Source organism: Ictalurus furcatus, chromosome 13, assembly GCF_023375685.1.
Source record: "Ictalurus furcatus strain D&B chromosome 13, Billie_1.0, whole genome shotgun sequence".
Lineage (NCBI taxonomy): Eukaryota > Metazoa > Chordata > Actinopteri > Siluriformes > Ictaluridae > Ictalurus > Ictalurus furcatus.
This window is the reverse complement of record NC_071267.1, coordinates 7,851,738-7,878,248: the sequence shown is the minus strand read 5'-3', so window position 1 is coordinate 7,878,248 and position 26,511 is coordinate 7,851,738. Positions and strand designations below refer to the sequence as shown.

General features: G+C 42.0%; 1 protein-coding gene across 1 annotated transcript in view; it reads left to right on the top strand.

The window, feature by feature from the left end:
• pcdh15b (protocadherin-related 15b) overlaps positions 1 to 26,511 on the top strand; it is a 231,843-nt gene that overhangs the window by 183,432 nt on the left and 21,900 nt on the right. Inside the window, exon 25 of the mRNA XM_053640491.1 lies at positions 18,340 to 18,449. Within this exon, the coding sequence (XP_053496466.1) occupies positions 18,340 to 18,449 (110 nt within the window). The remainder of the gene's footprint in view (positions 1 to 18,339; positions 18,450 to 26,511) is intronic.

The following is a 26,511-nucleotide window of genomic DNA, read 5'->3' as shown; positions in this document are numbered from 1 at the left end:
TTCTGCTCTCTACCAGAAAATTCTGAAGGAGAATGTCTGGGCTTCAGTCCATAAGTTGAAACTCAAGCACAACTGGATTATGCAGCAAGACAATGATCCAAATCAAAGGAGTAAATCTTACTCCTAGAAGTAAGTGAAAGACTGATCTTCAGTTATTGGAAGTGTTTGGTTACAGTTATTGCTGCTAAAGGTGGCACAGCCAGATTTTAAGAGTTAAGATTTTAAGGGGGCAATTAGTTTTTCACATGGGTGATAGGTGTTGGATTACTTTGTTTTAATTCAATAATTAAAAAAAAAAAAACCTGTATTGTGTGTTTATGCAGGTTGCCTTTGATTTATGTTGTATTTCGTTTGAAGATCTAAAACTATTTAGTATGAGATATACACAAAAACAGAATAAATCAGGATGGGGCAAATACTTTTTCACAGTATTGACAAACATGATAATTATGTAAAGAGATGAAATGGAACCAAGAAATCTAATGATCTTAAACTATGTGATGCTGCACGGAGAACAAGCATGAGATGCATCCCAAATTGTACACTTATGCAGTATTCTGCACCATTTTGTAGTGTAAATAGTGTGTTCACACTGAAAATTCCAACAAGAAGAAGTGCACTTCAAGTACCCGGATGATGCACTTGTTCAACTGGAAAAAAAAAACGAAGTGTGGAATGTTGGACACTTCATACACTCAACATTCGCAGCTTTGCTTGCATAGCAGAAGAGGGGTGGGGCTACCAGGCATTGACACTGGCTCGATTTTACTCTGATTTTTTTTAAAAAGGGGTGTGAAAACTTCAATAAGTATAGGTCTTCATTTTTATGTTTACATTACCTTGATACAGTGAAATTCATTTATGTTGACTCTGCTAAAGCTAGCCTCATTGCATTATGTGCATTTGGCATCATTTGTCATCGACTGGGAAACGGCTTATACTTCTGGTTTGTAAAAAAACGTTAGAGACCATAGTACCCTTCTAAAATTCCCTCTGGCCACTCTACCATACAGGCCTGATTGGTGAAGTGCTGCAGGGATGGTTGTTCTTCTGGGCAGTTCTCCTCTCTCCACAGAGACATGCTGGAGCTCTGTCAGAGTGACCATTGGGTTTTTGGTCACCTCCCTGACTATGGCCCCTCTCCCCGATCGCTCAGTTTGGCCGGGCGGCCAGCTCTAGGAAGAGTTCTGGTGGTTCCAAACTTCTTCCATTTATGGATGATGGAGGCCACTGTGCTCATTAGGACCATTAATGCTGCAGAAATGTTTCTGTACCCTTCCTCAGATCTGTGCCTAGATACAATCCTGTCTCGGAAGTCTTCAGACAATTCCTTGGACTTCATGGCTTGGTTTGTGCTCTGACATGCATTGTTTACTGTGGGACCTTATATAGACAGATGTGTGCCTATCCAAATCATGTCCAATCAACTGAATTTACCACAGGTGGACTCCAATCAAGTTGTAGAAACATCTCAAGGATGATCAGTGGAAACAGGATGCATCTGAGCTCAATTATGAGTGTCATGGCAAAGGCTGTGAATACTTATGTACATGTGCTTTTTTTTTTGTTTTTTATTTTTAATAAATTTGCAAAGATTTCAAACAAACTTCTTTCATGTTGTCATTATGGGGTACTGTTTGTAGAATTTTGAGGAAAATAGTGAATTTGATCCCATTTTTAATAAGGCTATAACATAATAAAATGTGGAAAAAGTGATGCGCTGTGAATACTTTCTGGATGCACTGTAAATTAAGAGTCTTAATCTCTAGGTTATCTCTCAGTTAAGTATAACCAGATATTTAAAGGAATTGAAGTTTCAAATACGTGTACATGAATAAAGTGTCCTTACTGGTTATGAACATCCCAGTTTTCAAGTGTTAGCACAAGTATTTTTGTTAGTGTAACTCACCGGATAGCTAATACTGTAACACATGGCGCACTGAGCACTGTGTGTGTGAGATTTTTCTTCTAAACATGGACTCTGATAGCTCTATTTATACATTTTCCCAATCAAACCGCCTTACAGAAATTTACAGAAATATTACACTCACTGTAAAAGTGCTAAATTCCTGGTGTAAGGTGATTATAGCGACCCGATTAGCGACCTTCATTTGGAAACTGTTTAATGCTGCCAGGCTGTTCTGCCATGTTGCACTTTCAGGTGAAGTGAATCAACACGATGTTCAAATGTCATCTGTTATGGGTCAGTGCATTCAGAGCAGTAAGACTCCAATTAGCCACGCATGCTGCTCTCGCTGCTAGTTCAGCTCATCTTCCTCGTACACTCCACAGCCAAGGCTGACTGCAGTAATGAGGACTTTTAGGCCAAGGTAGTCTCTCACGCTACAGCGCAGAACGTGTACTATTAGTATGCAGCCTCTTCCAGAAGGTCAGACAAACAAGCATGCCATTAGCATAGCACCACTGATTAGCATGTGCCAACTTCAACTATGTCGCTAACTTGTTAATGCATGTTTTTAAAGCATCATAGATTTGTTCTGCCATTTCCTTTGTGGGAACCTTTATCAGCATATTAAGGGTTATTCGGGTACCTGAATATACAGCTCAAATGAAGTTACCAGATCCATTGAAGCTATCAAGTCAACATAATTGTAGTTTGCGATGTTTTCTGAAGAACTTCTGCATACAGTTTCCTATTCAAACCAGCAACAAAATGGTTGACAAAGCTGAAAGTGTAAATATAAACAATTCAATCTATAATATTAAAAATATATATGATTTTGGTTCTGTTTAGCCAACTCTACCATCTCTATGTGTCAGTTGATGCAACTTAAAGTCCAGTGAAGTGCCTTGAAACGCAAAGCGTTATGTGATGTGTTGACGTAATTTCCACTGAAACAGGAAGTCATAGGATGGGACATTTTTAGTGGCCCCGTCCCTTTTTAAATAGCCAATAGCATTTAGCCTACCTCACAGCCTGGGCTAAACCATACTTGATGGTTAGTACCATGGATTTTTAGAATGTTGGGGGTGGGACACTAGATTCTAGAAAGAATTTGATTGGACAGAAAATCTGATGAGAAGGAGAATTAGTGTAGTTGATGTCATCAAAATAGTTAATATATGTAAATTTGAATGCATATATCTTCTAAATGCAAATTATGTCATTTTTTTGGAGCACATTAGCTTATGGATAACCTTAAGGCTAACATATTCATACTTAAAGCCACAAAACTTAATTTTTATTTCATGGGGACTTTATTTTTCTATGCTAACCAGTTAGCATGATAAGTAATTAACAAGCCATATAACCAGCAAGATAATATGATTGTGTGTGCAATTAAAAAAGGCAGGCAAATATTTTTAACTACGTACTTGCTATACCCACCTCCACTTGACCTGCAAGTGGACATTATTGTAATACAGTTTATTAGTATTGAGATTTGAATGCCAATTCTGCATTTAAATTTAGGTCATTCAAATTATTTATCTGATTTTTTTTGGAAACAGAATAGCTGGTTGTAATTAGTACTGTGATGGAAACCAGTATTTTGGGTTGAGTCAGCTTCTTTGTGAAGTCAGAAGAAGGATGAGGAAGGTGTTTGAGTGGAATACTAACATGCACAGGGCTGATGCAATATTTTACTGAAGTTTACTGAAGTGGAAAGACCTTTATGTGGCTTACATGAGTGTAACACAGATAGGGTGTAGAGGTCATAGATACAGTGCATCCGGAAAGTATTCACAGCGCTTCACTTTTCCCACATTTTTTTATGTTACAGCTTTATTCAAAAATGGATTAAATTAATTATTTTCCTCAAAATTCTACACACAATACCCCATAATAACAACATGAAAGAAGTTTGTTTGAAATCTTTGCATATTTATTAAAAAGAAAAAACTAAAAAGCACATGTACATAAGTATTCACAGCCTTTGCTCAATACTTTGTTGAAGCACCTTTGGCACCAATTACAGCCTCAAGTCTTTTTGAGAATGATGCTACAAGCTTGGCACACCTATTTTTGGGCAGTTTCTCCCATTCTTCTTTGCAGGACCTCTCAAGCTCCATCAGGTTGGATGGGGAGCATCAGTGCACAGACATTTTCAGATCTCTCCAGAGATGTTCAATCGGGCTCAAGTCTGGGCTGTGGCTGGGCCACTCAAGGACATTCACAGAGTTGTCCCGAATCCACTCCTTTGTCATCTTGGCTGTGTGCTTAGGGTCGTTGTCGTGTTGGAAGATGAACCTTCACCCCAGTCTGAGGTCCAGAGCACTCTGGAGCAGGTTTTCATCAAGGATGTCTCTGTACATTGCTGCATTCATCTTTCCCTCGATCCTGACTAGTCTCCCAGTTCCTGCCGCTGAAAAACATCCCCACAGCATGATGCTGCCACCACCATGCTTCGCTGTGGGCATGGTATTGGCCAGGTGATGAGTGGTGCCTGGTTTCCTCCAGATATGACGCTTGCCATTCAGGCCAAAGAGTTCAATCTTTGTTCAGTCTTTGGTCTGAGAGTCCTTCAGGTGCCTTTAGGCAAACTCCAGGTGGGCTGTCATGTGCCTTTTACTGAGGAGTGGCTTCCATCTGGCCACTCTACCATTCAGGCCTGATTGATGGAGTGCTGCAGAGATGGTTGTTCTTCTGGAAGGTTCTCCTCTCTCCACAGAGACATGCTGGAGCTCTGTCAGAGTGACCATTGGGTTTTTGGTCACCTCCCCGATTAAGGCCCTTCTCCCCCGATCGCTCAGTTTGGCCGGGCGGCCAGCTCTAGGAAGAGTCCTGGTGGTTCCAGACTTCTTCCATTTACAGATGATGGAGGCCACTGTGCTCATTGGGACCTTCAATGCTGCAGAAATGTTTCTGTACCCTTCCCCAGATCTGTGCCTCGATACAATCCTGTCTCGGAGGTCTACAGACAATTCCTTGGACTTCATGGCTTGGTTTGTGCTCTGACATGCATTGTTATCTGTGGGACCTTATATAGACAGGTGTGTGCCTTTCCAAATCATGTCCAATCAACTGAATTTACCACAGGTGGACTCCAATCAAGTTGTAGAAACATCTCAAGGATGATCAGTGGAAACAGGATGCACCTGAGCTCAATTTTGAGTGTCGTGGCAAACGCTGTGAATACTTATGTACATGTGCTTTTTTTGTTTTTTATTTTTAATAAATTTGCAAAGATTTCAAACAAACTTCTTTCATGTTGTCATTATGGGGTATTGTTTGTAGAATTTTGAGGAAAATAATTAATTTAATCCCATTTTGGAATAAGGCTATAACATAAAATGTGGGAAAAGTGAAGCGCTGTGAATACATTCCAGATGCACTGTACACACTAATGCAAGCAAAGATTGTTTAAAAGTTGCCATGATCTAATTTCAATGGCACTTACAGTCCAGCTGGAGACCTGCGTTGGTACAGCCCACACAGTCTTCCCAGCTACAGCACCAGTGGACTCTGCTCCTCCGAATGCAACGCCATGAACAAAAAGCAAGCATGCACATCACCGAGCAGAGAGCTGAGCAGCCCTGAGGCCTCTCAGCATAATGGCACCAAACTCTGCCATCAATGCGAATAACAGGCACAGCGAATGTGATCAGACACTGCACTCTATCCACAGCGAGCAGCCAGACACACACCACACATAGAAGATTAAGGTCATGGGAAAGCCACCGCTCAAGCTTGGGTATGGAGCGCCTCCACAACTAGCAACCAGCAGACAAATATGACAAACAACCAAAAATATTAAACCAATAAAACAGAAGATAAGATGCAAAATAAACATCAAACATACAAAAATTAAATAGAAAGAAAAACGCGGCAGCAGAAAAAAACGCAAAATGTTGTGTATGTATGAATCAAATGTCTTATTTCTCCTCAACCCAATGGTGTATAATATCTAGAGACTGTCCAGGGATTGTAATAACTCGAGGACTGTGGAACCATGATGAGATGCTGCATACTTTTGCAGAAGGTATTCTCCATTTGAATAAGGCTACACTTCAGTCAGTGCAATGACCATGTATATTCCCTATAATTATTCCCTATAACTAATAATACCCAAAACACCATAGGAATTCAAGCTATAATGATTTCACTAGGTTTCATAGAAATGTGGACATATAGTAAGTGAGAAATATGACCAGACAGCATTCTCCATTTCAGCTGTTTATTAAAGCATACAATGTGCATGTAACAGTCAGTGTCCAAGCTGGATGGTATTCTCATCCACCTGCTTGTCCAATCTCATTACTGCAGCTGTAAAGTTGTAATTACGTAAAAATCAATGACGTAGAAGCACTTTTTCACAACACATAGCACTGCAGCCCTATCACTACAATACTAAGTCTTGTACAGATGATTTTCAATAACTAAAAAGACAATACTTAAAACTATTATCGATGAAAAGCACAGTTTAAGAAATGAATAATTTTATCTTTGTGAATCTGTCCATTATCAACACATATAGTTTTAGACTGAATCCCCAGACTGCACAAAATCTCAGGCTAGCTTTAGGCAGTTGTGGGTGGCTTAATAATTAAAAAAGACTTACATAATACCTTTCATACTAAATATTTAAATTATTAAACACCACAACTAACATGAAAAAATAATAATCAAAAAAATAATTAAAATACAGCTAAAAAACTCATTCTTAACTTGCCTGCTGTCTCCCAAATGTAGCTGAAGCAACTGAAGGTTGTTCTTGGCACCTGAATACATGATTCGATTTAAAAAAAAAAGTAAGCTCTGTGCATGACACCTCAGACTAATCAATAAAAAACTGAACAGCGCTTGAAGCCAAGGCTTGAGTAAAAAAATAAAATAAATAAAAAACAATTCAAATCAGCATAGGCTACTTTATAAAATTAGAGGGTGTCCCAAATTCTTTATACACCGGAGGAATTAACACTTTTCAGCAAAATGGCTTCCAAAATTATTTTATATATTACATACATATTTTTCAGATAGCTTTTAAGAAGGCCTTGACTAAAGAAGAATGCATTGAAATCAAACTAATGGCTGGATCGGGAAGCTGTCGCAAGGTTGCGATGTACTTTAACAGGAAACATGGCAAGCACATCACAGACAAAACTGTTGCCAAACTTATTAACAAATTAAAAAAGACTGGAAGTGTTGTAGACCAACCAAGAAGTGGGCGTACACGAACATCCACTGACAAAGGCACAACCAACGTGGTGCTGACAAACATAGTCCCCTATGTATGGAGACTTTTGGGACACTCTGGAATCAAAATACAGAACACTTTATAAAGATATAGTTTTGCCAATAAGCAGAATTGATTGTTTTGTCAGCTGTGTAAGTAGTTTTTAACAAATATTGCCCTACTTTTCAGGAGTAGCCTTTGTGTGTAGCCTGCCTTATACTCGCCCAGGTTCAGATGTCTGTCCTCCGTAAAATGCACTGTGCACAAGCAAACTTTTGATTGTACTGCTCAGGAACAGTGCTATAAATAAATAGCAAGCACCTATTCCTAATTACGTCTGTTTTCAGAAAGCCAAACAAAAGGGTTTTGCTTTTGCACCAAAACACACAGTGTCTCCATGACATGGCACCAAACAATTCACTGGAGCCTCGCCTTCTTTCTTCGTGGCTGTCTTTGGGGGAGATTATGCTAATATTTTGAATGGTGATATAGACGTTTGTGGAAGTAATATCTGGACTTCGAACGAGGTGTTTTGGGCAGGTCTGGAGCATTGGTCTCTGTTAGATAGAATAAATCCCTTTCGGAGAGACAATAAGCTTTGCAACTTTGCATATCTTATACATGCAAAAACAGATACATTACACATTAAAAAAAGAAAACATTGAAAAGCATCATATGACTCCTTTAAGGGGGAAAAAATAAATTTTTTGAGCTTAGATGTAAATTTTCACATTGGTTAAAGGAAATTCTAGTACAAATATATTTGCAATCATCAGAGCCTGCTAATTATAACACCAGCAACATGAGGCAGGATAAATCCATGGATTTATGCTGTTACCACCAAACTCTGATCTTGCTATCTCACAGCCTGTCAAGATGTCACAGCAAAAATCAATATTCCAATTACCATATTATTCCAACACATGACCTTATCTTCCTGTCCTTATCTACCATTGTGTTGTACTGCTGTAACCTATTCACTCGAAAGTTCAACGTATGTTTGGAAATGCTCCTCTAAAGACTATTGCTGTGGAGTGCTTGTGAGCATGTGACCTTTCTGTTAGCTTAAATAGATTGGGTCATTCTCTAACCTTTCTCATTCACATGGTGCATCTGCAAAACTGTCATCTGATGGATTTTTTTTTTTTCTCTGGAAATTCTAGGGTGTGACAATCCTGCAGTCAAGGTGGATTATATTGCTGATTAAAAAGGCTTGCATGGCAAAAGCTAAACCTGTTGACCCCATGACTGCTTTCTTTATATCAGCTCAATGCCAGTCAGAGCTCGGGCCCAAGTCCAGAAATGATTTTTCTGTTCTAATACACATATTAAACCTTCTGGGATACCAGGGAAATCACCCAACTCTGCTGTAACTCCATCCATCTGTGACTGGATTTGGGCACCTTTTGCTTTACATATTAGCTGTGTCTGAAATAGAAGGAAGCTGTCTCGAGGTCATACTCTCTCACGAGTCAGTGTCTTAAAAGGCAGTGTGTCAGAGATTTCCCCTCGCACTGAGCTCCAGAGCAAGCAGACCGCTCAACAGCCTAAAGCACAACAGCATGCTCTTCTGGGTTGTCAAACTTTGCTCAGTTTTCGACACATGTGTTTTGTTATGGTTTATGTCTTGTCTCCACCCCTGTCTTGTTATTTGTTGTCTCCCTCATGTGTCATCATTATTCACAGCTGTTTATATTTTGCCCTTTGATTTCATTGTATATTTAAACCCCCGTGTGTCTTTGTTCTGTGCGAAGTATTGTTTCTGCTTTTTGCCAGCAGTACTCTACTGAGGCATTCTGTCATGTGTTTCTTGTTTTATGGTTTTTGATCTGGTTTTCTTTCTAGGTTGAGATTCTCATGTATGCCCTGTTTATGCCCGTTTGCCGATCGCCTGACCCTTGCCTGATAACAGTTTACGATATTGCCTTATGTTTTGGATTTGTCTACCTGCTTCTCATTAAAAGCTTTAACTGCACTTGCATCTGTCTCCAATCCCTGACAATGTTTGGATAACTAGAAATACACCTGCAAATTAACAGTTTGAGACGAGCTTCACAGGAAGCAACACATCACAACGTTGCCAAAATCCCCTGTTTGTGTTACCAAGCAGGTGGACCAAAATAAGTGAACTACTGATGTACTGATTAGAGCTATAGAAAGGTCATATGAACAAAAGAAATTGCGACCCTGACCTGAATAATGTGGTTACTGTAGTTGAACAAATCAATGAATCACTGAATCAGTCACTGAATGTGTGTGTGTGTGTGTGTGTGTGTGTGTGCATGTGTGTCATTTTGTAATTTATTAGAATTTCTAATACCAGATTAACTGTTTTAATGAGTCTTAACTTTTTGTTGGACAAAGTCTTGATATATTATTAACAGCGTAAACCCAGAATAAAGCTGTTTCTGTTTATTATTTGCATTTTATTTTACAAGACTTTTTTCTGGTGTTTCCATGACATCACAAGAACTCTGAACTAAGCACACTCCTGCCCCCAACCTGTATTTTTATGATGCAAGCATACACCATATATGCCATATGTTTAGCTGTGTGGTCTAGATAATGGCTTTTTGACTGCTGTATGATCCTTTTATTTATGTCCATAATGTTTTATGGCTTGTACTATCATATCCTTTGCCATGCACTGTTGTTTATTTCCTTGTGTTGTTCAAACTAAGGATTATTTGTCTTCGATGACTTTGATGAGCTGACACCCGCACAAGAGCCTAAAGAGAACAAAAGCGAATCATGGGTGTAGTACCAATTAATCATCTTAATGGCTTCTCTTACTTTAATCCATGTATGGCTAAATCACAGATGACTTCTTGTGCACTCTTTTTCATTGGCAGGACAAGGGCTGCTTATAAAATATTCATAAGACTTTATAGGCTGCTCTACAGCTTGATTAGTAAACATCAAAAGACTGCTATGTATGCAAATGAGCTGAACTCTTGAGTGCAAGAATTTGACTGCTCAAGCTTTAAAATGGAGGTATTTATCTGCTCTGAGTGCTTTTGGTACTTTTTTTTTATTCACAGACCATTTCATCTTCCACTTTCACAAATCTAATCTTCTCTTATATCTCTCCTGGACGATTTTCTAATTGATTGCACCGCCCCCTCAGACCTGATAATATAACACCTTCCTTTAGTCGCAAGGTGTCAAAATTGCTTTGTTGAAGTGATAAATTGCTGTGAATAGTGATTTGTAAAGCAGCAGCTGGAGTTAGTGTTCTCACTGGCTCAACAGCCGATCTATAATACACAACCCCCTTGGAATTAATACATTCTAGTGGAGTGGAAATTGTTTTTGAATGGCAGAGGACATTTCACTCAATGACCACCTCTACCCCACCAAGTTAACCAGAATGCTGCTTGCCATTTTGCTCTTGTTTGGAAAGGACAAGCACAGTGTGGCACCTGGTTGCCAGCGCACTGATTGCAAATGGTTTAAAAAGGTCAGTGCGTAATCTGCTGCCAGAACCTTTAGCACAGCTGAAAAAGCTCTTTTTTGTTTAAAAGGGGTCAGCACGGATTACCACGGAGTGACCCTGGTTTGCTTTTGAGGCATGCTAAGTTCTCACGGCAGGTGGCTCTTGAGCTGATGTGCCCTACAGAGGAGAGAGTGAGGCTGTTGACTTCACTTGCTCATGGATCTGGAACACTGTTGTGTAGTGAATGTGAAAGAATGAGATGGTGGGACATTGGCTAGAGAGCACAAAAGAGCAAAGCTTACACTTTAATCAAGTCAGTTGTTATAGATGTTCCATGGATACATAGGAACAAAAATATCATGTCTGGACAGAACTGGAACAGTACCAAGTTTACCAAATCATAAATCTAAAGCTAGCCCATGGGGGTGAACAAGTGAAAGCTTGTTCAAATATTTTAGTTGCACAGAATAAAAAAAAAACTGAACGCTACCATAATGTAATAAAGATGATAAGCTAGTTAACTAGTTACAATGGATATAAAAAGTCTACACACCTCTGTTAAAATGTCAGGTTGTTTTATGTTAAAAAAATTAATTCAATATAAATCATGTCAGAACTTTTTTGATCTTAAGAGGGGTATAAAAGAATTTCCAAAACGTTAGATGCACCATGGAACATAGTAAAAGCCGTCAACAACAAATAGAGAAAATGAAGCGCCACAGTGACATCCCTCCAAAATGTATTAAAGGACAAGACAAAAACTTATCAGGAAGGCTGCCAAGACACCTACAGCAGCATTAAAGAAGCTGCAGGAATATCTGACATGTACTGATTATTCTCTGCATGTGACAGCAATCTCTCATATTCTTCATATGTCTGGACTATGGAGCAGGGTGTCTACATGGAGGCCCTTTCTCACAAAAAACTCAAATAAATCACCTCATGTGATAAAGTGTGTTATGGTCTGATGAGACCAATGCAAAAGTATAATAATTCCAAAAGACATGTTTGGTGAAAAAAAGCACATCACCAAAATAACACCATAACCATGGTGAAGCATGGTGGTGACATCATCATGCTTTAGGGCTGCTTTTCTTCTGCCAGAACTGGGGCTTTTATCAAGGTGGAAGGAATCATGAATAGCTCCAAATACCAGTCAATTTTAGTGCAAACCTTCAGGTTTCTGCTAGTAAGCTGAGAATGAAAATGTATTTTATGTTTAAGAACAACAGTAACCTAAAGCATACATCCAAATACACAAATGAATGGCTTAACCAAAAGAAGATCAATGTTTTTGACCTAGCCAGAGTCGGACTTGAATCTAACTAAATATCTGTGGGGTGACCTGAAGTTGGCTGTGCACAGGAGATGCCCTTACAATTTGATGGATCTAGAATGCTTTTGCAACGAAGAGTGGGAAAATATTGCCAAGTTAAGATGTGCCATGCTGATAGACTGTTACCCCAAAAGACTTGTTCCTCTGAGGATTAAAGAAACAGGATAATCCGAATTGTAACCGTGAGGCAGAATTGACAGGTTTCAGTTGCATGATTGTAGCCTGACACTGCTAGCTTTCAGTCATGATTATCATAGATGGCATATTTAGAGTGAACTATTCCTTTCATATCCTTGAGCTGTTGGATCAAAGGCCACATCCACGCACTAAAGATTTGGAAAAAGGCACTTCAGTTTCTATTTAAATCATGTAAAGTGCATTTTCCAGTGTGCATGCAGCGTGTGTCTGGCACAGTCAGACAGATCCATTCGTTTTAAAAAAAAATTAAGTTATCACATATTCATGCCAAATTGCTATCAGCCAGCTACTCTGGTTTGCATTAGATAACTTATGTTCCTATTTTGTGCTTGAATGCCGGCGAGTTGTTTCTTTTATTACATGCCAAGAAAACAAAGCCTGGGGTTTCTGAAGAGTTTCTATTGAACGTGTTTCAATAGAATGGTATGAATATGGACAAAGACTGAATCCCCTTCTGGTATACGGAATATCTTTGTCTTAGGACTGTGATCTGCAAAAAAAAAAAAAAAAAAAAGACAAAAGTCAGGATAGTTTTGTGGCAGTCCTCCCTAAATATAACACCAGGATTTATAACACTGTTGACTATCGTTTATAAGGATTATGTATTTGATTAGTTTGTCTTAAAAGGAAAATAATTAAAACTACTTGGAGTTATCTGCTCAATTTGATCCTGCATTGCTATCATCTCTTAGTTACAGATCAGATAAATAAAATGGGTTAAGCTTTCCTTTGTTCTTTACATATTACACAAAGCTCAAATATGAGATTAAAAGCTTTTGTCTACATCAGTGTTTTTCCTAATACTGAAGTTTTGTGTGGCAGCCTGAGAAAACATTTAACACGGTCAAGTTTTGACATTTTCTAATATGCACTTTATTAGGAACACTATACTAATACTGGGCAGGGCCTCCCTTTGCCCTCAAAACAGCCTCAATTATTCATGGCATGGGTTGCACAAGATGTTGAAAACATTTCTTTGAGATTGTGGTCCACGTTGACATGATTGCATCACACAATTCCTGCAGCTTTTTCAGGTGCACTTTTCTCCCCTTCTACCACATCCCAAAGGTGTTTTATTAGACGGCTTTTGCTTTATGACAAGGTGCATTATCATGCTGGAAGTAGCCATTAGAAGATGGGAAAATTGTGGCCATGAAGGGATGCACATGGTCAGCAACAATACTCAAATAGGCTATGACATTCAAGCGATGATTGATTGGTAATAACGGGCCCAAAGTATGACATTCCCCACACCATTACACAGTCTCCACCAGCATGAACTATTGACACAAGGCAAGGTGGGTCCGTGGATTAATGCTGCTGGTGCCAAATTATGACCCTACCATCTGTGTGCCTCCACAGAAATTGAGATTCATCAGAGCAGGCAACATTTTTCCAGTCTTCAACTGTCCAGTTTAGGTGAGCCTGTGCCCAGTGGTTGACAGAAATGTAACCCGACATAGTCTTCTGCTGTTGTAACCCATCCGCCTCAAGGTTCAATATGTTATGCATTCGAAGTGCTTTTGATGTGAACATTACCCGAAGCTGCTGGCCAATATCTGCATGAGTTTATGCATTGCACTGCTGCCACATGATTGGCTGATAAGATAATTGCATGAATGTGTAGGTGTTCCTAACAAAGTGCTCTTCGAGTACATGTAGTTCTGAAAACTACAGGCTTGAAGTTGCCTTGAAATCCTGAATGGAATTTGGTGTCTTACTGTATTTGCACATATTGCCTACTGTCTACCACTACATTTACATAACCTGGTTTATTTATGGGTGGGGGGCATTACTGCCAAATTCCAGATTTTCAAATCTCAGGAAATGAGTTATCAGCAACATCACCACATCAGTCTCAGTCTCATCACCTGAGGTAAAAGTCAGTCATTTAAAAGTAATTTAAAAAACCTCACTGTCATCTTTTCACTCCACTGATGTCTGTTCATGCTAACATTGGTGGGTAAATAATCACTGAGTCAATAATTTAAAAAAAAAGACATAAATGTCTTTCATTAGGTCATTTAATCATTTTAAAACTTTGTCATCTGTACAGAGTGGGTAAGATATTTGTGTTTTGATTATGTATTGATTATGCTGTGTCGGTTCTGGAGAACTGTGGACTTTTTACAAACAGAGCCACTTAGGCTTATGTCTATTTTGCTATCAAAAACAATCAAATTGTGAGAAAAGCACACTTAGCTAGCAAGGTTTTACTGTAGATATCATTACAAAAAGGTTTGGTCAATTTTCAGCAGAATTTAGCTATAGTGACAGGTTTTCCCAGACTACCACACATTTACCATTGCACACAGGTAGGTCCAGTACTAGTCTGGAAAATGGCATCCTGTTCTGTATTGTTTTGTATTGTTCTGTATTGAGTCAGAATGGTCTGTTTGAAATGTTTACTAAATGTAAAATTTGTATTTTGTACTTTAATTCCTCTACTGATCCTGAAAAAGCACTTACATTAGACATTAGGTTTAAGCCATTTTGTCCTGAGAGTATTTCCTCTACCAATTATTTACACTCCCACCTGTGCACTCAAAACTGCCATCGGGTGGATATGGAAAAATTTCACATAATATCCAAAGAGACGGTCTGGGTGAAAGGAACATCAATTTCTGTATAGTGAACAGGACATGAGGGTTAAGCATGGCACAGTGGAGTGCAGAGAATCAGCGACTGAACTCATGGGGATGCTGGCCTCAGGGGACTTCATTAGACACTTAAGTGTGTGTGTGTGTGTGTGTGTGTCTGTGTGTGCGTGTGTGGAGTGGAGTTGAGCGATCATTAGAGCTCTGTCAGCACACCAAGAGCAAGTGAGGAATGGACTCTCTTATCTGGGCCAAAACAGCACACCACGGGCAGGGTGGGCAGACCAGGAGGAGCTTGGTGAAGAGACAGATGGAGAGTGTGCATGTGCGTGTGGTCGGGGAGTGCTTAAAAAGGGATTACAAGAGGTGAAGAAGCCTCTGTCATCTGCTGGCCTGGAATAACAACAGCTCAAGACCTTAACCAGTACCTGGAACAGAACAAATGGCCATGTACTGTAGGTTTGTTTGGGACCAATATTAACAAGCAAGATGGTCTTCTGGAGAGGGGGAAAAAAATCTTCAGGCAGTATTCTCACCTGGAGGATTTAGTTTGTTTTGAACACAACGTAGCTTGGCTTTAAAATGTGCCCATCATCTGTAAAGATTTACAAAAGAGGAAGAAGTAGATTTTCAGTTTCAGAGCATTGGGGGAAAATGAAATCCATGTCTATGGGTGCAAATTGGTAGATTGTGTAACAGATGTAGTAAGAACATGCAATGCATATGAAATGTTAGAAATGTGTGGTGGTCTGGGGAAACATATTGGACATTGATGTGACTGTAACTAAAAAGACACCAAAAAGCGCAGATTTTGATCAAACTTGGGTTTTTTCTGCATGTAATCTAACTTGAAAAATCAACTTAAAGAAAATGTCTTTATTTTATTCTTAAAGGCTTATATTCCAGTGAAGACCACATTAGGTAGATAAGCAGCCAGTGTAACAAATGCAGCTGTACAAATGCCTGTAGGCTGTGAATAAAGGGAGGTATAAAAATGTACAGTCTTCAAGGTTGTATTTATTATTTTTAGATTATATTTTAGGGGTGCATCATGTGGTGGTTAGCACGTACGCCTCACACCTCCAGGGTTGGGAGTTCGATTCCCTCCACTGCCCTGTGTGTGAGGAGTTTGCATGTTCTCTCTGTGCTGCGGGGGTTTCCTTCCCCAGTCCAAAGACATGCATGGTAGGCTGATTGGCATGTCCAAAGTGTCTGTAGTGTGTGAATGTGTATGTGATTATGCCCTGCAATGGATTGGCACCCTGTTCAGGGTGTAACCCGCCTTGTGCCCGATGCTCCCTGGAATAGGCTCCAGGTTCCCCGTGACCCTGTAGGATAAGCAGTATAGAAGATGGATGGATGGATGGTTGGATTATATTTTATCTATCTATGAATGCAAATTAAGTCATTTTATACCACAGCATTATTCAATTTTCAAATCAGGAGGCGTGGAATAATTTTCTATAACAACAGCTCTTCTGGCCGTGAAATAAATAATAGGTTTATATTACTGTGGGTTTTTTTTTTTAAGAGTATGTTATTGCTTCTATTGCAACAGCCCATTCACAGGGACTTGTATGGTGAACACGCCACACAATCTAAGGCTAAAAATCACAGATTTAAAAAAAAAAAAAAAAAAAAAAGTGTTGTTATTTAACAATGAAAGGAAAGGAGTCTCAGGTGTCAGTGATTTGTAAAGGTCAGTAAGTTTTCCACCACGGTAAAGTCTTCAGAACAGAGACCTTCCATTTTTTTCAGCATCATGCCAACCTATTTTTTTTTTGTCTTATTAACTTCAAGAAAGAGAAAAGGCTGCTAAGGGAATGACTGTTTATAGCTGCTATTAACATAAGTAATAACAGGAACTGGTCTCACATATGTTCCACAACAATAAATGTAAATATAAATGGTTAAAGTGTACAGTATCACACTACCTAAGCATGGATAATTTTCCAATAAAAGCACAGCCCGAAATGTGTTATTCCCAACATATTGCAGTTACTTTTAGATTGTCTTTGTGCCTTTTAGTGGTTGCCATCATATTCCAGTTGGTTGCTAGGGTGGTGCTAGTTTGTTCCTATGCTATGGTTGCTAAGGAATTACTAGGTGGCTGTTATGGGGTCCCAGGTGGTTGCTATGACCTGCTGGAAAAAAAACAACAACAACAGAAACCATCACAGAAATTCTAATGGTTTTCAACTACAAATACCATTACAAACCATCAGTTAAAAATTAAACCTATTACTATTATTACCAAATTACCAGTAGAGACCCACAGGGACCATTACAGTTTCCATTACACCAATACAATTCCCATTATAACCATTAAAACCATTACAGATACTATGAGGGTTTTTATTGTTTTGTTTTTCCCAGCTGGGTGGTCTTTCTGTAAGGTTTAAATATGTTCCCAGGTGGTTGCTAGGTGGTAGCTAGTCAGTTGCTACAGAAACGCAGCATGTCATTTGGTTGCTTTCACAGTCCAGGTGGTTGCTAGGGTCAGTATGTGGAACAATGCAGTTTTAATTTTCTTTAGTATATTTGAATGAAAAAAAGGTCTAATCATGTGAAAGCAGGACCAATGAAATGCAGTCTATTCCTATGGGGAGAAAATGCAGTTTGGACCGTTGCTACACAGTAACTGTAATTTTACCCTAATGCAAAAGTGCCCCATTCCCATATGGGATTTACATCTCTGCCAAATTTTGTGGCTTTATGTCAAAAATTGCAACCCATGAAAACAGGCTTGTCTAATATAATCATAGGAATGAGAAGAAAAAGATATACAGTATAGTTTATTACCTTTTGTCACATTTTTCAAATAAGCCATTATACAATACTATTGAGACTTGTGCAGCCCACTTAATGACATAATGATACAAACAAAGGCAGTAAATTCTAGACATGACATTTTTCACTTCCACACTGCTGACTTTTTATGCTAGCTGTTTGACTCTGAAACAGCTGTATCCCCTCAATAATAAGACATTCCTGCAGCACATGCACAACTGACTAGCATTTTAATACCTTTGCTACAGCGAGCACTCCCGAAATTCTATTAACCATAGTAGCTGATTAATCACTCGTGTGTTTTTCTTCCCTCTCCCTCTAAATGTGAATCAAGGGGGCTTTTACAGCTGAAATGAATTGAGCTCGTTTTATGAAACAAAAACCCAGCCATCAAGTTGTATCCATGACTCTGTATATTCATGCGCTTGAGTGAAAGGATGTGTGAATTGGATATAGCACACACTTTCTGCATCTGCACCTGTGATCACTAATTTCTGTTACGTGATAGTGGTTTAGATTGGCATTCCCAGCATCAGTCATGAATAGGTTTGTGCTCTATAGCAGCTTTCTGTGCTGTTGTTGTCGATGAGAGATCATGGTTTTGCAATAGGAACATTACTCTTATGTGTAGATGGACACTCACGCTCGTGGCAGGATGCCCTCAGATGAGCTGGAGTGGCTTGGTGTGCAGATTTTTTTTTTCTGTTCATATATTTGTTGAAAGTTAGTTTTTGTAGGAAGAAGCTGATCCAATATTGTAATAAATTTCTGTGTGTGTGTGCGTGTGTGTGTACATGTGTGTGTGTGTGTGTGTGTGTGTGTGTGTGTGTGTGTGTGTGTGTGCAGGTTCCCACCAGTCAGTGAAAAAGCTCCTGTAGGGAAGGTGGTCGGGGTCATCCTGGCTTCTGCCATAAATCAGAGCATCGTCTACTCCATCACTGAAGGGAATGAAGGGGGTGAGTGCTCACTTTTACCTGCACACTACACAGCAGATGTGACTCTCCAGACAGAGAGCAAGTATAATTGACCTCTAACAACTCTTCAAATAGGGTTAATGCTGCTAATAAGGACTGTACACTGGGAGTGGCATAGAGGGCTAGGGTGGACGGAATATCAGCATTTTTTGAATGAAATATTCCTTTATTAGGGCCTTCAATAAGAGGATAAGTGCAAAATTGGATACTGGCTGTAATATATAGACACCAGCCCATTATGAGCAGCCTGCAGGATGAGTGAAAGCTAACAGTAATGTATCACATTAAAATGTGTAACACATCAAGCCCAGAATAGGAAGAGTTCAGATTCAGGCGAAAGGTAGCACACAGCTGCTGAGAGAGCTCCAGAGTACAGACAGGACGCTTTGAGATGGAGTTTCTTATTGCTCATGTTGTCTTTAGGGAGAGAAACCAAGGTAGAGAGAGAGAGAGAGAGAAGCATATTATCAGCAATATTAAGCCTTATGCTCGCAGTGTGTTCAGGTGAAATTGCCTGCTATATTGGGAATCACATTAAAATACATTGGGTTGCTGGTCAGAAATGAGAGAAGGTTGGTTTTGGTTTCGCTCTCATTAGAATCAGAGCATGCAGCTAATCAAAGTGCCAGTTGTTGCTGTAAAAAGAACAAGATAAAGCGATCCTACCCTTCAGAGTTACTGAATCTAAGCGGTTTAGCACAGTGACATCATCTAAGAGAGGAAGTAATCTTTAATAAATGATGATGAGCCTTCAGACACAGCTGGTGTTTGCATCTGAAATCCTAATTTTACCCAGAGCATTACCAATTGATGGCCTTTAGACGAAGACTAATGGAATACAGCAAAATTTATTCGCAAACCTTATAATGAATGAAAGCCTCCAGAGGTTAGATTATGGTAGCCTTTTCATAGTAATGTTCATTTCGTTTTTCTTTTTTTTAATTATTATCTTTTCATTTTAGCATGTTTAGTTGAAATGTTTTCTTGTAATGAATATTTCATTACAATGGTATGCTGCTAGAGTGCTAGATTTATCAGGAAACAACATCATTAAAATGGGGTAATCAATTAATCTGGTCTATTAGTTAGATTACGTTATAAAATATACTAAATCCCAACAAATATTTATTTAAAAGCATTTCAGTCAACTAATAGTATTACAGAACACTTAACTAGGGTTAATTCAATAACAAGTCACTAACTGCATAACAGCATAATTGACATTTATCACATTTTCATAGCGTAAGAATATGATCAAGTGCTTGTCAGCCAAAGTAATCTGTACTTCCTCACACTTTTTTCAACTATTGTATATGTCAACATGACCAAGAAAGGAAAGGGAGACAGACTTCTTTTCAAGTTCTAATTAATTAAATTGTGAAATATTTGGATGCTAATTTGGATGTACTATTTGAATTCTAAATTCAACAAGGCGAATAATTTTTTTTAGCAACTCCAATGCTCTATTGGTGATGCTCTTCAGTGCCTGGAGTCAGGGAATTAATTTTTTTTTTTAAACATGGCTTGAGTTATGTTTCAAATGAGAAAGCGGTCATCTTGTAAACTAATCATTCATTTGAGTGTGAATGATCAGTCATTTCCATCTCATCGTGTTGCCATACAACTACTGACTTTTTGATAAAAGTAGCACATATAAATAAGGCCATAAATATGAAATAAATTTGGACAACAAGAAAGCTAAGACAACTCAAGAAAATACTTGACAGTTAATAACCATCCCATCGGTTCCACTGTTTCTGTGTCCAACGGTATGACAAAACTAAGCAACGTCTCGTTGCTCAGGGAACAGGGTTACATGTGTTACCTAGACGTTCCCTTTCAAAGGGAACTCCACGTTGCATTTAGCATAACACTATGGGAACGAGAATACCCACTCTGTCATACCGAGGGTACGGCCTGTTCAAAAAGATCCAAGCCCGAGGGTCACTGCAAGACACTCGAGCCCAGGGCGGAATGAATATCCAGGCTCTAATTTTGAATGAATGTGTGTGGCGTAGACCACCCTGCAGCAGCACACACATTCTATAAGGATACCTCTTTGGACAAAGCCTTCGAGGAGGCGACCCCCCTAGTGGAATGAGCCCTTATGCCCAGAGGCGTAGCGAGACCGCGTACCCCATAAGCGATAGAGATTGCTTCCACTATCCAATTAGAGATAGGCTGCTTTGACACAGCATCACCTCTGCTGTCGCCACCAAAGCAGACCAGTAGCTGCTCCAACTTAAGCCACTGGCTGGAGCGGTGGACATAAGTACAGAGAGCCCTTACTGGACACAGCAGGTGCATTGTCTCTTGTTCAGGTGTGAGGAACAGAGGAGGGCAGAAAACCTGCAACACCACAGGCTGGGCAGCAGATGTAGGCACTTTAGGAATATAATCCAGCCTAGCATATAGGAAGGCCTTGGCTAATCCAGGGGTAAAGTCAAGGCAGGAAGGGGCAACATAGAGAGCTTGTAGATCTACTTGCTTGAGAGATGTCAGGGCCAGCAGAAGAGCTACCTTTAGAGTCAGAAGCTTCTCAGAGGCTGACACTAAGGACTCAAATGGGGCACCTGACAGACCTTCCAGGACTACAGAAGGTCCTAGGAAGGTATGCGCTGCCTGCAGATGGGCCTCAGCCACCAGACACCATGCATAAACCTTGAAGATAGAGGATGTTGCCCCCCAGAGGCTCCATCAACAGGGGCGTGGCTGGCACGAAATGGCAGCCACGTAAACCCTGATTGTAGAAGGAGCCCACGCCACTGAGAAACGTCCTTGTAAGAACTCCAGGATTGTAGCTATTGCGCAGTTCTCTGGGTCTAGCTGGTGTTCCTCACACCACAATACATAAAGCCACCACTTGACTGCATACAATTTCCACATGGATGGTGCTCTAGGGTTCAACATGTTCTCTACAACCTCAATTGTGAGACCAGAATCTATGAGCTGGTGCCCCTCAGGGGCCAGACCCACAGGTTCCATAGATCTGGCCGAGGGTGATAAATCAGCCCTCCAGCTTAAGACATAGATCCACTCTAAGGGCTCAACTGGGGCACCTGACATACCTTCCAGGACCACAGAAAAGTCCCAGGAAGGTATGCACGGCCTGCAGATGGGCCTCAGCTACCTGACACCACGCATAAACCTCGAAGTTAGAGGATGTTGCCTCATAGAGGCTCCATCAACAAGGGCGTGGCTGGCCGAAATGGCAGCCACATAAACCCTAATTGTAGAAGGAACTCACACTGCTGAGAAACGTCCTTGCAAGAACTCCAGGACTGTAGATATTGCGCAGTTCACTGGGTCTACAGTGGATCCCTGTGGATGGGAATCTCCCAAGGAGTGCCATCTAGCAGGGATATTATCTCTAAGAGCCATACTCGAACTGGCCAATAAGGTGCTACTAGCAGCAGATGTAGACTGTATTGGCTCTCGCTAGAACTTGTGGGAGCAGAGCGATCGGGGGAAAAGAGTACAGATGTGACCTCAGCTACATGTGCACCATGGCGTCCAGCCCTAATTGTGTCAGAGGAATGAGGGCGAACCATAGTGGGCAGTGTGTTGTCTCCTCGGAGGCGAACACATGCAGTCCCGCTTGGCCAAACCTCCGCCATATGGGCTCCACCACTTGTGGATGGAGCCACCAATCCCTGGGCCTCTGCTCCTGCCTCAACAGGATGTCTGCCCCCACATTCCAGTTGCCCAGAATGTACGTTGCACTCACTGTGAAAACTTTCCCACTGCCCAGAGAAGAATTAGTTGCACCTGCCTGAACAGGGGGCACGGACATAATCCTCCCTGGCGGTCTGTAAACACATGGTGACCTCTCAATTGAGGAAGAAGGAGTTTCAGTGCTAGAAATATGGCCCACATTTCTAGGCAATTTATATGCCACTCCAGATGAGGGCCGCTCCAGAGACCGTGAGCTGGACAGCTGTCTAAGACCGCGCTCCAGTCCATGAGTGAGGTGTCTGTCATTACCGTCTTGCGCTAAGGAGACACCCCTATAGTGTGACCCAAGGTTAGAAACCGGGGACACTCAAATTGTCAGAGCACGTAGGCATCGCTGCGTGATACTGATTACTCTCAGAGGTTTCGTCTATGGACGAAACCCTCAACTTCTCATCCACCACTGAAACGGTCTCCTGTGCAATAGGCCCAATGCTATGATGTTGGCTGCTGCTGCCATAAGCTCCAATAGTCTCCCATAGAGACTGGAAGGGATGCCAAAATCCAGCTTTATCTTGCTCAGTGTCGATAGGACTGACCCTACGCATGTTGGGGATAGAAATGCCCTCATCGTACTAGAATCCTTATAACCCCTAGAAAAGTTGTCCACTGCACTGGAGAAAGCATACTTTTTTGAGGTTCAACCTGAGCCCCAACCTTTTCGTGTGGGCGAGAACAACATCACGATGTTAACCGCCAGTTCCCTGGATCGTGCTAGAATCAACCAGTCGTGCATGTAGTTTAGCACATGGATGCCCTGGAGTCACAGTGGAGCCGAAGGTGCGAGGGGATAAAGCTAGTGATATTTCTATGTGGAAATATGCACCTTTTAGATCTAGATCTACCTTTTAGAACTGAATCTGTGGAACGATAAGTTTGGGTGTCAGCATCTTGAACCTGTATGTCCGAAGAGTACAGTTCAGATGACACAGATCTAAAATTGGTCTCTATTTTTTGCAGACCAGGAAATAACGGCTGTAAAAACCTCCCTCTCTCAGGGAATGGGGTACATGTTCTGTGGCCCCTTTGTCCAAGAGGGATCTTACTTCCTGCACTATCATTGGGCTCTGGTCTGTGCTGGCTACTGTGGTGAGCACACCTCTGAACCAGGGGTGGGGGGCGGGGGTTTGGGGTGTCGAGCTCTAAACTGGACCGCTCTAAACCGCTGCCAGACGGTCTTTTAGTGACATTAACTATTCCACATTCTATTGGAGGGAAAGCCTCAGATTTTCGTTGCCCTGTGACAGCTCGCTGACCAGAGAACACTGAAAACTTGGGACAGCCTTGGCTAGGGGAGGCCCTACAGTAGCACTCAGGGCTAATTGCCCTAACAACCTCATGTCCCCTGATACGTCCCTCCAGGGCCCCTCAGGACCACTCCTCTTTGTCTGCTTGGCCTTTATGACCATTCTCAGATCTGGCCTAGTAGCAGACCGCGACTGTGGCCACCCGGTTCCCCTGGCTGTCTGTGGGGTTTGGCAGGCTGCCATACTCGCCTTCTGTGTCTCCCTCGCACTAGTGCTGGCGGGTGAACTGGGAACAACAGGGAAGGAACTGGCTGAATGCCGCCATATGTCAGGCTTACTCAGCAGGTCTGCTTGGTAGGCCTGCAACACTGTCACTGTCTGCAGTGACCTACAAGCAAGACTACTACTGCATAGGCGTTGCCCACCAATGCAACAGTGGCCTTACACGGTGGCTTGGATGGCAAATCCGGCCCCCCTAAATTACCTGCCATCGATGGAGAGAGGTACCTCCTCCACCTTCAGCATAGCTAAATAGCCATGCCGTTCATTCCCCACAATGGCCGAATAATCCAACATCGTGGGGTTATAAATACGGGTTTTGCATGGTTTTCCCCAGAAGCCTGATATTTTGTCATGCACTTCTGGAAGAAAGGGGAGTTTTCTGCAGTGTGAGGGATTTACTTTCATTGGGGAGAAAAAAGCTCATCCAGCCTTAGTAATCACTTGAAGCAGCTCTTTATATGCTGCTTGTCACGAATCGAGGTTGAGCCAGAAGCAAGTGCAGATAATGACATTTATTGAAACAAACGTACTATGAACCAAAGACACGAACTCAACTTGGTATAACACTGTGGCATGAAACAAAAACACCGAGACATAAACAACAAGAGTCTAAGACAACGAAAGACAAGCAAACAGTGCAGACAAGGACTATATATACACACACAAGTGCTCATTAACAAAACGTGAGTCAGGTGCAGGTGGTCATGTGACAGCTAGTGCAGTGCAGTGGCTGATGGGAAGTGGAGTCCAGAGTTTCTTGATACGTGACAGAACCCTCCCCCAAGGGCGCTACTCCCGGAGCGCCCAAAATTATACGTCCTCCATCGGGTGGTCCTGGCCCCCTGGAAAAAATGTCCCCAGCAAAACCAGGAGGCCGGGCGGCTTCCGCAACGGCACAGGGAGGCTGAGATACTTCCTCAGCTGAACATGAAAGCGGGGCGACATCCTCGGCAGAGCATGAAAACGGGGCGACGTCCTCGGCAGAGCATGAAAGCGGGGCGACGTCCTCAACAGGACAAGAGAGGGGAGCGATGTTCTCCATGAGACTCAAGGGGGGAGCGAGGTTCTCCGTGAGGCCAGGAAGAGGAGCGAGGTTCTCCGCGAGGCCAGGAAGAGGAGCGAGGTTCTCCGCGAGGCCAGGAAGAGGAGCGAGGTTCTCCGCGAGGCCCAAGGGAGGAACGATGCTCTCCGCGGAGCAGGAAGGGGGAACGACATACTGAGAGAAGCAAAGAAAAGGAGTGATGTCTTTAGCGGAACATGGAGGCAGAGTGACATCCTCAGTGAAGCAGGATGGCAGAGAGACGACCTCAGCCGAGCAGGAAGTCAGAGCGACGACCTCAGCCGAGCAGGAAGGCAGAGCGACGACCTCAGCCGAGCAGGAAGGCAGAGCGACGACCTCAGCAGAACCGGAAGGCGGAGCGACGTCCTCAGCCGAACAGGGAGGCGGAGCGACGTCCTCAGCCGAACAGGGAGGCGGAGCGACGTCCTCAGCCGAACAGGGAGGCGGAGCGACGTCCACAGCCGAACAGGGAGGCGGAGCGACGTCCACAGCCGAACAGGGAGGCGGAGCGACGTCCACAGCCGAACAGGGAGGCTGAGCGACGTCCACAGCCGAACAGGGAGGCGTAGCGACGTCCTCGGTGGGGCATGAAAGCGGAGCGACGTCCTCGGCGGGGCATGATGGCTGAGCGAGATCCATAATAGGGGAGAGAGGGTGGGAGTGGGTCTCCGCCCTGACCACCAACTCTCCCTCAGGTCGGCGTGACTTGACGTAGTCCTTTATGAACACCGGGTGTGGCCTGGTGCATGGTCTGTCCAGCTGCGGCAGGCCTAGCATGCGGTTATTCTGAGCGAGCAGTTCATCTGTCCTTCTTCCCTGCTCCAGTAGTCCTATATACCACTCCGCATATGCTGCAAACCAGGCGTCCATCGTGGTGATCTGCTGCTTCTGATAGTGGGTCTTTCGTTCTGTCACGAATCGAGGTTGAGCCAGAAGCAAGTGCAGATAATGACATTTGTTGAAACAAACGTACTATGAAACAAAGACACGAACCCAACTTGGTATAACACTGTGGCATGAAACAAAAACACCGAGACATAAACAACAAGAGTCTAAGACAACGAAAGACAAGCAAACAGTGCAGACAAGGACTATATATACACACGAGTGCTCATTAACAAAACATGAGTCAGGTGCAGGTGGTCATGTGACAGCTAGTGCAGTGCAGTGGCTGATGGGAAGTGGAGTCCAGAGTTTCTTGATACGTGACACTGCTCTCAGTTTTTAGCGCATCTTTCTGGCTCCTCGGAGTCAGAGAGGAATTATTACTATTATTTTTGTGTGTGGGTTTTTAAAAATTTTTTTTATGGCTTTCCATAATGGAAGGAGGAGTCATGACGCAAGCTCCAAAATGCCTCGGCACCGGCTGGCCCAGATCCGCGAGGCTCTGAAACCCAACTCGGTTCGGCTTCCGAGAAGAGAGCGAGTCACGAGTGGAGCTGCCTAATGTAGGCGTTACAATGCGCAGTCAGACCTCTTGAGGGCTGCTGTCGCTTGCTCTATCCCTAGACATTTCACACATAAAGCGTGCACTGCTCCCCTTAATGAAACGGGAGCAAGGCATAACACACTTCCTGAATTCTCTCACTCATGTTTTTCTCTCTTGCGCATTGCCTTTTTTTTCCTTCTCTTTTTTTAAAGGGATAGAAAAGTCCACTGATTTTGAGAAAAGATAGAGAGGAAATTAAGCGTCTTTTTGTTTCTTTACACAAACAACCGACAT